We start from the raw sequence: 12,756 nt of genomic DNA, 5'->3' as shown, positions 1-12,756 counted from the left end.
GGCAACTTCAAGGGGAGGGATGGTGGCTCAGTAGTAGAGCATCTGCTTGGGAAGCAGAAGGTCCCAGGTTCAATCCCCGGCATCTCCAAAAAAGGGTCCAGGCAAATAGGCGTGAAAAACCTCAGCTTGAGACCCTGGAGAGCCGCTGCCAGTCTGAGAAGACAATACTGACTTTGATGGACCAAGGGTCTGATTCAATATAAGGCAGCTTCATATGTTCATATGTTCAATAGGTACAGAACACTGCAGCCAAGTTGTTGACTAGAGTGTATCATAAGAATAATATAATTCCAGTCTTGGGTAATCACACTGGCACCCAGTTTATTTCCAGGCATAATACAAGGTGCTGGTTTTCAAAGCCCTATGCGGCCTGGGATCATCATATTTGAAGGACTGCCTATTCCCTTATGAACCTACTCAATTACTATGATAATCTGTGAAGGCCATGATTTGGGTGGCCTGTCTGCTGAGATTAGACTGTTGGCAACCAAGAAGAGAGTCTTCTCAGTTCTGGCATCAAAACTTTGGAATTCTCTCCCCAGGGAGACTTCTGTCAGTAGGGGAAAACTTTTTGTTTCATTTGGCATTCCCTTAATCATCCCTCCTCCCTTAGTGGTATTTTTATTGTTGTTTTTGTACATATTTTAGCTCTGTTTTAAATTGTTTTAGTGATGGGTATGTGTGTTGGGGGAGGGAAGGGTTGATTGTAATGAGTTTAAAATGTGATTTTATCATGTATATTTTAATATGTTAGCTGTGTTGCTGGCCCTTGTGATGGCAGAAAGGCAGAATATAAATTATGTAAAACTAGGTACGTAAATAAATAATTTTGACCAGGAATTTGAATCCATGTCTCCCCACCTCCTAGACAGATGCAATGCTAACTGTCCTGTGAAATAGTCCTTTATAGATGAGCAAAGCTTACTGTGTGTGAATTTCATCATTGTTATCCTAGTGAATTGTGGACATGAAAGCATCTTCAGAAGAGTCTAACAGATAACATTTCATAAAGAAGGAACTTAGTATTTCTGGCTGCTGATTCTTGCCCCCCACCCACCACCCCAAGGCAGTACTAACAAAATGCATATGTATGGTGAGCTGTTTCTCAGTGAAACGATATTTTGTCATTAAAAAAAATAAATATCTAATATTTTCCCTGTTGTGTTCTTGCTTCTCCCCTGTCTGATAGTCTGATACCTACTTGTGCATGTCTCTGCGGTTGCCAGTGGAAGAGGAAGCCTATGTAGGTGAGTATTACCCAAGTGTCAAGAAAATCACAGTCAGGGGAATCAGTCATGTTCCTGTTCCTTCACTTGTAACGCATACATCATGCCTAATGTAGAAGCAAAGTAGAGGGAACCACTTAAGGTGGGGATAACAAACTGTATCTGGAGACACTTATGAGTAATAGTACTTAAGGAGTTTCATGTAGATGCCTTTGGCAGCTGGGCCCAAGCGCTCCCATTTGTAAAGTATTGGCTTTCTGTCTGTGGCTGGATACTTAATTCCACTCCATTGTACAAGCTGTTTATTTACCTGCTGGTTCAGGCTGTAAATCTCTTTGCACTTACAATAAGCAGTAGGCACAGTAAGATCTTACCTGTCTGCAAAATATACTTGCTTAGTATTGAGGCATGAGTGAGATGACAGATAAATGACAAGCTGTACCACAGCAGTGTATCAATGTTTAATTTAAGTAACTAGGCCAGTAAAGTACGTGCCATCTGTTAAGCATATTCTCAAAATGCTCAATTTTTTTAAAAAATTCCATTTTGCTCACAAACATTTGACTTTGCTAGTAAGGCTGTAAATAACAGAAAGGAAAACTGTGAGGAATGGCCAGGAAAAGATCAAGTGTTTCTAGAAAAGTTTTTGACATATTGTTAACTATATGTATGCATGTAGTGTAAAGTTTTTCCCCCCCTCCTTGTTAAAAATAGGTTTTTAAATGGGAAAGAAAGCTGTTATCCTTGCATTGTACTCACACTGCTAGTAGGCTGAAGAAGGGAGAGTAGGGTGTTTTTTTTTTAAAAAAAACTTGCTTCTCTTTAACAGACATGATTTGATGAAATTATTATAGTATATTTTCATAATTGCACTAGCATGGGCTGTGTTAGAGGAAACAAGTCTCTTTGTATTTTTACTGTTCTTTGTGAAAGGAAAGGTGTGTTGTGGTTTGGTTAGTATAATGTGCAACACTTTAAATGTTCCTTATTGTACCACCTAGTTATCAATCAGATATACACCTGGTGTGGCCCCCCAAAGTGGCCCATGAAACTTGAATAGTGGCAAGGTGCCTCCTGCAGCCAAGCTGGAGTTAAAAACAGCCAGGCTGGACACCACTGGAAACCAGAGGCACACCACTGGGAGAGTGCGGCCCATCCCAGAAGTGGGGGGAGGAAGGTTAAAAACTGCAGGCCTGGGCAAGTGTTAGGAAGCAGAGGTGGGGTAGGAGGTATATGAAGCCAGAGTGGAGGATGCTGGCATGAAGAGGCAAAGCTGGGGGGCAGAGTCATAAGAACATATGAGCAAGACTCCTGGATGGAGCAGGAGGACCAGCAGGGATCAGGAAGCTAAGGGAATGGCCTTAGGAAGAGGAGCTGGACCCAGGGAAGTTGGGGAGGAGTCAGAGCCAGGCAAGGGGCTGGAGGCAGAGGCTAGGAGGTGCAAAACGCCAGACCCAGCAGCAGCAGGTATTGCTAGGAGCTGTCCAGGAAACCTTTTGGGGGCTTGGCAGTCGGGAGTCTAGATAAGGTGACACAGGTATGGACTGCACTCAGTGGAAGAGCATGGAGGTGTAGAAGGGTAAGCCTGGTAGGACTTTGTAATCACTATTAGAAAATCATGTTTGGCCTTAGAGGAGCCTGGGAGGACAGCCCTAGCAGATTGAAGGCAAGGGCTCTGATCTGAGATGACACAGGTGACATCCAGTTTTCCTCTTTCTTCACATAGTGGTGTATTATAGTACTTACACTAGCTGGAGAAACAGCTAAGTATGTTTTGGCATCTTAGTTAAAGAGGGCAATGAGTAAATGGTACCAAGCTCATAGCATCTTTTCAGAGTTATAAAATGACAATCAGTCTTGTGTGATGCTGTATGTCTGGAATAATGCCCCTTTCTAATGTTGTCAAGTGGAGTATAAAAATAACTAAAAGCTATTTGTAAAATTCTCTTGAAACTTTTTAATTTTGAGAACTCCTTTTACTGCTCCTTCTGTTTGTTTAATATTTCTTGACTAAACCTGAGACCTTCTGAACACAAAGCAGGTTTTCTACCAGTGAGCCACAGCTCTCCTCTCTCCATGCATTCTTTCCTTGCACAGCTTGCATAAATGGAAGATGGAATTTTCAACTAAAAGCCAGTAGGCTGTGATGCCAAAATGTGAGTCCTATCAACAACTGAGGTTTGTTTCTTTCCCAGTAACTGAGATTATTAATCATATGTTAATCTTGGTTAAGAACCCTTAGTTTATGGGGTTAGAAACAAACCTCAGTTAGGGAAGATGCCCACAACTGGATGTTGTAGTAAGGCCAGATTAATCTGTAGTATTTTCACATGGAGGCGGGAGGGAGCATGTGAGGCTGCCAGTTATCCAGATTTGTGACCATCACAAACAAATATTGTTTCTGATATCTTAATTACACTATAGTCATACATTAAAATAACTGGAGAAAAAGAGAGTTGAATCTAGACTGAATTGGCAGTTCCCAGCAATACCCCTTCCCAATGTACATAATTTAATCTTTGAATGATGTTGACATTTTTGTTAAAATAATGAAGAATAGTACTATTTGATCATGAAATGGGCCATGTATGCTTTATACTGTTTACCCCATAAGAAGACTGAATTATATTTAATGTATTGATTACATATCCTGGGGCTGACAAGTGGACTTCAGTGTCTTGCTTATGCTCTGTAGTTGTACCTACAATAGCAAAAATCAAAAGTAAACTTTTTTCAGAGATGATGTAAAGCTAATTCAGCAGTGAATGACTTTTGCCTGTGACACTGAATCCTGGGAGAAAATGAAAAATGACTGACAGGAGGGGAGAGAGAGATGCTGCACAACAGTGTTTCTGATGGCTGATAGACAGTTGCTTTCTAAATTAAAGTTCAGCATACTTCAGTCTTACACCTGGCAAGGTTTCTTTTAGAATGGTAAGAGGAAGAATTCTGTATAAGAGCAAACCATGTGTATCCTGATTAGTAGGAGATGAGGAATGACGCATCCAGAGTGAAGGGGAAGCTTGCCTTGCCTTCATTTAGTTCTGCTGTCTCATGTATCTACGATAATTGAATATCCAGTCCTGCCTGATGCAGAGATGGAGCAGAATTACCCATACAGCAGAAGCTGATTGGTTGGAAGTTTAGACTGCTAGAGAAGTGAATCATTCAAGTAAAGTTAGTGAGCAGGACTGCCAAGAGCTACCATACTTTTCCAGACAAACTGTGATCTCTCCTTGCACCAATCCAAACAGCATATTAAAAACAAATCATGTGACCTGCAGCTGCATGGGCCTCTGAGCAGGATGGTCAAGACTCTGGAATTTTGTCTCACTCCTTGGTGGACCTGTCTGTGGGTAGGTATTTTGGGCTTGTAGGAATCTTAAATTATCTAATGAATGTGTTCTTTATGGCACACAAGTAGTTCTGTCATGGCATACAGTTTAATAATAATAATAATACATTTTATTTATATCCCGTCCTCCCCGCCAAAGCAGGCTCAGGGTGGCTTACAACATGAAGAGAAGTATTGTTGTTCATTATTTGTTGGCTTTTTCATTAGAATCTTTTAAAATAATTACATGTATAGCATTTAAGTAATTGTGTGTTAGGAGCCCCATGGTGCAGAGTGGTACGCTGCAGTACTGCAGTCCAAGCTCTGATCATGACCTGAGTTCGATTCTGGTGGAAGCTGGGTTCAGGTAGCTGGCTCAAGGTTGACTCAGCCTTCCATCTTTCCGAGTTCAGTAAAATCAGGGCTCTTTTTCTCGCTGGAGCTCCTCTGCATATTAGGCCACGCCCCCCTGATGTAGCCAATCCTCCAAGAGCTTAGAGGGCTCTTTGTACAGGGCCTACTATAACTTCCAGGAGGATTGGCTACATCAGGGGTGTGTGGCCTAATATGCAGAGGAGCTCCTGCTAAAAAAAGAGCCCTGAGTAAAATGAATACCCAGCTTGCTGGGGGCAAAGTGTAGATTACTGGGAAAGGCAATGCCAAACCACCCCGTAAAAAGTCTGCCGTGAAAACATCACTCCATGGGTTGGTAATGATTCGATGCTTGCACAGGGGCACTACCTTTACCTTTTTAATTGTGTGTTAGGTCTTCTATTAATTAAAAAATTGCAGCAATGCACTGTATGTTTGTGAGCCACTAGCTACAAGAACTGAATCTGCATGAACTGCCTTAAGGAGCAGTGCTCCTTGGCATTATTTATATATAGGAAATACTGCTGTTAAGGGGAGGGAATGTGACATGGTATAGCCCAGTCTCATCAGATCTTGGAAGCAAGGTTGGTACTTGGATGGATATCACCAAGGGAAATTCTGCAGAGGAAAACAATGGCAAGCACTTATGGTCATCGTAAGTTGGTTGTGACATATTGTTATTAAATCTTGATAAGATTTAGCAGACAGGGCCATCTAAGGCAAGTGCTATTCCTCTTTTTTTTGTAGGCAGTACAGTATTTGAACACTTATAGGCTGAATTTCTCAGTAATCAAATAAAAAGGAGGAGACCAAAGTTTGCATCCCAGTACACACCTAGTAATGAATATCCAGAGGATGCTGGTAGTAACAAATTTCAGCTTATGTTTTCTTAGGCCTGTTGTTTCTACTTGTTTGGAATCTTTTCAGTCATTTGATTAAAACCCAGAAACCATAACCCATAACTCATTAAGGAGTCTTCAGAGTATTGTAGTGCATAACCTGTTCTACAAAACACAGTGACTTTTACATACACCTTGGTGCATCCAGGGCTTTTTTTCTTTTTGGAGCAGGAACACAGTACCAGCTGGCAGTTCTGGCTGGGGGTGTTGCCTTATATGCAAATTAGTTCTTGCTGGGCTTTTTCTACCAAAAAAACCCTGGGTGAGTCCTTTTAACTAAATGGACTAGGGCAGGAATTTTTGCAGAGCTACAAAAAAGCAAACATCTATTAAAATTAACAGTGTTTATTTATCAATAAACATGCATAGGAACTGGGCTAAAAGCATATGCTGCACATGTCAGTATTAAAAAAATGGAAGAGGAAATTTATTTTAGAGACCTCATGACTACCAAATAACAAATACTACGTAGATTATTTCTTTCAATAAGATACATCTTTTGGAAGAGTCTGACTGTAAATTTGCCTCATATCACATACCAGTTTTTCACAGAGCTGTAACTTTCTCACATACTCCTTCCTATCCTCAAGTTTGAATGTGTGAAACGTTTTCCTTGATGTCAGACATTGTCACCTACTTAAAAAAAACAAGCTGAATATCACTGTGAAATATAAGTGTTTTCACTGTCACCATGAGTTTGGAAATATTAAAAGAGTCGGTATCAGTAATGTATGTTTTGTCTATACCAGTTTTCACAAATATATTAGAAGCTTTGGCACTTGAAGACTTCAGGGTTTATTTTCTTTTATATTTTTAAACTACATGGTTTAGTGCATAGGCTGTGGTGATCCACTTCTGAATTTATTGGCAGGAACTTACAATTCTCATGATTCAGGATAAGGGGATGGGCTTCCTGTAGACTTCTATGTAATGTTCCATGTAACTGTTTCCTTTCCTTTTGCCCACTGTGTGATTGTATGGTGATGTAGAATTACACATCCGACATTTTGAATTTGGGCAATAATATCTAAATGGAAATTGTGCTGCTCTGTAGAATCCTTAAAATATATATATTTATAGAACGTTGTGCCTGTTCTCCACAAATATTGCAGTAGGGTTGAGTGTGTCTGTAGTATTTAAGATTGAAGTGAATGTGACATGTTCCTTTCATGATTCAGAAAAAAAATAATATTCTTCCATCTAGGCTTTAAACTATTTTATAATTTTGTAAGGGCAAATAGCACAGTAGCACATAAATAGCACAAATAGTATAAGGTCTGATACTAGCTGCACGTTACTACTGAATTTTGGTGACAGTTGAAGGGGATGCTACTGACACTTGGAAGAATTGCATCTGACAGCAAGCCCCTCAGCCAGGAAATTTATCTTTCATTCTCCTTCCCATATTTTCACACATATGGCTGACCTGTAAATAAATGTATTTTTTTCCTTTACTGACTGATGGTAAGACCCTATCCGTCAAACATTTTCATATGAACATTATTGGGTATATTACCATCTGAAATATGGGTGGAAATAAATTGATGGGTAGCTTTTTTATTTCTTTACTCAACTCCACAATTGTTATTACAGAAATCTTTATTGCTTGGTGATATTACCTTAGTTGAACAAAGCCCATCGTGAGTAAGGAGCATATTTTATATTTATGTATTTGGTAGGTAATAATTTATGCTGGTTTTTTTAACTTATGAAAATGATAGTGGTTGGCTGATCTGTTGTACTCTGTTTAGAGAAAAATAGGGCCAAAATGAACAAAAATATAGGTTAGGCATAGAGAGATATGATGTTCTTGACAACGGCCAAAAATAGACTTGCTGTTTGAATACTTAAATTATAGATACAAAGGGATATAACATTGATATATTAGAGAAAGCCATACATTAGAAAGGATGCTGTGCATTAGAAAAGATGGTCAGTCCTGAGTTCTAATTATAAATACTAAGCCATCAATGTATTCTTAAACTATCTTGCTTACACTGAAAATCTTAATGGCTCAACTAATAGCATTGTTTCTAAAAGTAACAAAAGAAAACCAGATATTCTCCAGTTTAATATGCTTTTCTCCCTGGAAGCTTGAGATAATGTTTTGGCAACCATATTGCAAGCCCAGAAAGGCTAAAACGGCTAAACGCAGTTATATTTTAATATTTTACTAACATAGTATACTCTGGCTATATTACAGTGAATATAATTTTGTTTGAAAGCAGAATGAAGTTTGAGTCCAGTAGCACCTTTAAGACCAACACAATTTTATTCAAGATATAAACTTTTGTGTGCATACACAAAATGGAAGTTGTCAGTCCATACATATAGGTAAAGAGTGAGCAGCAAATTAGCATACAGCATAACAGTTGTTTGACACTTGTTTGGCCAAACTGAAATAACAAGCTCAATTTATATGGTCACCATTAGGGATTGGCATGAACTGAGAAACAAATCGCAGTTCAAGCATGAACTGGGCCAGTTTGTGATTCATTTTGAACTGGTTTGTTTGTTTGAGTCATTCCCAAACCAAAAATCAAACTGCATTTTTCCATAGTGGTTTGTTTGATTCATTTTTGCGGCTTGTTCTCCAGACAGCCTAATGCTGATTCAAACAATTCCTAGGCAACATTCGGGGCGAACTTTTGGAGAGCCGTAGAAACACCCAAAGGTTGATTGGCAGGTCTGGGAGTCAACCACTTTGCAGCACAAAGAGACAAGAGTTAGTTCAGTTGTTGTTTGCTGCATGGCTGATTTAGGGGAGGCCTTGAGGGATTCCTTTCCTCACACACACAGTGGGGCAATTTTTAAAACATGTCTCCCAGCTGGGAAGGTGTTCATTGCTGTGGTTAAGGGACCAGACCCGAAGCCTAGAACTGAACTTTCCTGTGGGCACCTGCTTTTTGGGGAGCTGTAACTGAAATAAAATTTTTGCCAGCTTGGTGGGCTGGTGAAGGAGATTTTACTGAAGACTTTCTGTGAGTTTGGCATCATTAACTCTTGAGAGGGCTGTACTACCACCTCCTGAACAAACAAACCATGAACTGGTTTGAGAATTCAAATGAAACACAAACCTGCAAGAACCACTGGTTCAGGCAATGAGATGAACCAACCACAGTTTTTCTGATTCATGCTCATCCCTAGTCACCATTTGTTTGTGTCGACTTCTGAAGGAAATAAATATATCAGAATCAGAGATTGATAGGCAAATTCTGCAGGACCTCCTTTCCCACTCTGTTCCTAAGAGAGCACTATGGTCATCAGATCAACATCTGCTGGTGGTCCCTGGCCCAAAGGACATCTGCTTAGCCTCAACCAGAGCCAGAACTTTTTTGGCTCTAGCTCAGTGGAACATTCTCCCAAGTGAGATCAAGGCCCTGCAGGATCTTCTTCAATTATGCTAGGCCTTAGAGATTGAGGTGATGGATGTCCAGTTATATTGGTCTCCCTTGGTTCACTCATCTCTGCCTTTGTATGATATCTGATCAGAGATTACCAGTAGTGATTGCCCACTGTGCAACTGGTTAATTATGGACACAGCTTTGTTGCACCTTATTAGAGCACTATGCAAATATACCTATTTGCAGTCTTGCATGCTGACTTACTATTGTTGTATGATTTAGCCAACAGAGTGTTTTTATTTGTTTTAACATTGTTGTAAGCTGTCCTGAGCCCTGCAGGGTAGGGGAGGATATAAATCTAACAAAATAAAGGTTCCCTTCTTAATTGCTGAGATTAATTAAGATCTTGCTATCACACTCCAGCAATCTCATTTCAAGCATGAAGGCAACCATGCAGCATCCTGCTCTTTGAGGTGGGACAGTTGACTGTACAATGTATTTCCTCTGTCCTTCCCCAGACCAGAATAATACATTCCAATCTGTCATTCTAAATTACATTACATTCTGCTATTCATTATGTTACAATCTACTATTCCAAATAAGAAATAAAATAAAATAAAGAGGATATATAGTTCTTGATGATTGATGGGAATACAAACGTAAGGACTGAATGAGGTTAGCATATGTAGTGAGATTTTTTAAAAAACCAATATCCCTGTTAAGTCCAAGGAGTTCTATTGTTCTGGGTGTTGTAATAACTTGTAACTGGTTCCTGAAATTCTTTTGTGATAAAACATCTAGTTTGAGGTCACCCATTGAATATCTTGGAAGACTGAAATGTTCTCTCAGTATTATGATTCTTGATACCAGATTTGTGTTTGTTTATTTATTTCTAGTTTTCAACCATTCTTCCCTGGCAAGCCAGGCTCAGAGCAATGTACAACATAGTCATAAAAAACATAAATTAAAAAGATTAACATCAATAATAACAAAATACAAGTGGAGATGGTGCAAGAAAAACCAGTAATGCTGATATCTCATGGGAAGGGGTGGGAGTGCCAAGCTGGACCCTTCACTGTTCTCAACTGAATGCTTGGTGGAACATCTCTCCCTTGCAAGCTCTGTAGAACTGTTACTTTGGCATAAGGTTTAACCTGTTTGCTCTATGTAGAGTACTGAAGGGCATTTTTGGCATTTAGTGGCATAAACAATGTTAGAAGATGAGCAAATGAATGAGCCTGAGATGGTATAGTTGATGATGTTAGGTGCCATGATCATGATGCCTGGGTGCATGTGGCAGCAGAGTTTGCATCTAAGTCTATTGCAAGCTCTAGTACCAGTGTCCATGTTCAGGTTAAATGTTCCATTATTGTGGATGAGGAATTGTTTAAGATTGGAGGGCTGTCTGTGCGTAAGAAAAGTTCTTCCTCCAGTGCTTGTGAAATAGAAGTGCCATTATTCAGTAGAGTTTGTAAGTCAATTTTGGTACAGTTGTACATTTGGATTTATTTCCTTCACTATGTTTTCCCCTGGAATTAATCCCAAATTAAATCCAAACAAATGAAGACCATATAAACTAAGATTCAGCCATATAAACTAAGCTTCAAACAAACACGGCAAATCCCACCTGGATCTGTCTTTATTTAGAAAGATGAGAAGCCAGAAATGGTGAGATTACACTTTTAATGTATCAGCGCTGGTGTTTGTATTTATTCATAATTAGTACATTAACAAATAAATTGTTGTAAAACAGTACTTGGATTATTTTGAGTCTGCCCTGGTAAGGGACCAGGATGTGCCTGTTTAGAAGTAAAACAGAGCGCAGAAACACAACTTAAGATATTCAGACTTCTTCCCTTCCACAACGTTTGATTTATATTCCTGCTGTGTCATCATAATGAACATAGCAGCCCATAGTATATGTTCATTCACTATAATATGAATAAAAGATGGCAGTGACGTGTCCTCCTGCATCTTAATGCAGAGCTATAAAATGGCTTCTTGTTGAAAGAAAACATACTCATACTTACTTGGTTTCAGCTCTGATGTCTTAGAAATGTTTCCTTTTTGTCTTTCAGTTGACTTCAAACCTCATGCTAGCATGGACACAGTGCACCATATGCTGCTGTTTGGGTGCAATGAGCCTGTGTCAGATGAAGATTACTGGTAAGGAAAATAGGGTGGTATTTATGGCACTGGTTTAATTTGCTCTTCATTGAGAATCTGGGCTGGCAATACTTTGGCATAAAGAAAACAAGCCTTGGATGTGAATTCTAGGATCTATTCAGGTTAAAAAAACATAAGAACCAGGGCAGGTGTCAAAATATCTCCCATGAGTGTACTTTGATCCTTTCTGTACAACTGTTCTCTTTTAGTTAATGAAGGGGGACAACCTGTACGTGTGAAAGGGGAAGGCAATGAACATGCAGAAACATTTTAATGAAGATGATTGGGAGGAACAGAAAAATACACACTTTTTATCTATTTATGTTATTTGTAGTCCACCTTTCTCACTAAGATTCAGGACAGATAACACAGTGTAAGTCAGTATGATCAACAGGATGGGACATCCATTATACAATACAATAACTAGGGTTTGGATTGCAGAAATCTAAAACAAGTAGAAATCTGAAACAAAAGCATAAGTATTTAAACATGACATGTTACATGACTCAGAAATTTCATAGTAGGAGCATACATATAGCAACAATGTTACACAGAAGTATAGTCTTCAGTCCCTATCTTATAACTAAAGCATCTTTCTGAACTATTTCACTATAGTACAGCCCTGTTTCTGTGCCTTTCTCCTTAATAATTAAGTCAGGGAAGTATGAGCCTACCTAAGGCCGTTCCATAAGTGTGGGAGTGGGAAGAGAATGCTTATGTACAGAAAGAAGTTGATTTTGCCCATTTGCAGGATGGCACCTGCAGAAGGCCCCATTCAAAAGAGTGAGGCCATCATAGTAGAGCATAAAGAGAGAAGCAATAATAACTGATCTTCCAGTTATAACTGAACTGCAGTGTTCTGCACCAACTGGAGTTTTTGAGCTGATTTCAAGGGGAAACCTGTGTAGAATGCATTACATTGTAGAATGCATTGTCTAGTCTCAATGTTACCATGGTATGGATCCGGGTTGCCGGACTGGCCGTGCCAAGGTAGGGGGCCATTTTGTGAGCTAGGCTAGATTGTATTACAGATTCTGGCTTGATTTCAACGCAAAGCATACCAATAGCAGGGAATATGGTCTGTGCAGCACAAAGTCAACTAGAAAACCGGACTGTGACAAAGACTAATCCTCTAGAAGCAATACAACATTTAATGTAGAATAAACATTAACAAATACAATATATGTAAAGTGAACACTTAATGCATATACATAGGAATATTCTATAATGCAGCAACACTTCACCATCCTACAGATAGATAGAAATAGTCTCAAAAAATAAGTCCCAAGCACTCCAAAACAATATATTAATCCAGTGTCCCTCTATTATTAGGTGCTTGCTGATTTCTCTGGGCCTGGAGATTCTTCCCACAAAATTGGGGTGCAGGAACATTGAGCTTGACAATTGTTTCGTCT

General features: G+C 39.3%; 1 protein-coding gene across 4 annotated transcripts in view; it reads left to right on the top strand.

Moving 5' to 3' along the window:
* PAM (peptidylglycine alpha-amidating monooxygenase) overlaps positions 1–12,756 on the top strand; it is a 207,482-nt gene that overhangs the window by 40,257 nt on the left and 154,469 nt on the right. For all 4 annotated transcript variants that reach the window (XM_060235639.1, XM_060235637.1, XM_060235636.1 and 1 more), the window contains exons 3-4: positions 1,190–1,247; positions 11,254–11,341. In XM_060235639.1, coding sequence (XP_060091622.1) covers positions 1,190–1,247; positions 11,254–11,341 — 146 coding nt within the window. The remainder of the gene's footprint in view (positions 1–1,189; positions 1,248–11,253; positions 11,342–12,756) is intronic.

This window comes from Heteronotia binoei, chromosome 4 (assembly GCF_032191835.1).
Source record: "Heteronotia binoei isolate CCM8104 ecotype False Entrance Well chromosome 4, APGP_CSIRO_Hbin_v1, whole genome shotgun sequence".
NCBI lineage: Eukaryota > Metazoa > Chordata > Lepidosauria > Squamata > Gekkonidae > Heteronotia > Heteronotia binoei.
Note: the sequence above shows the minus strand (reverse complement) of the source record. Positions and strands in the feature narration are given on the sequence as shown.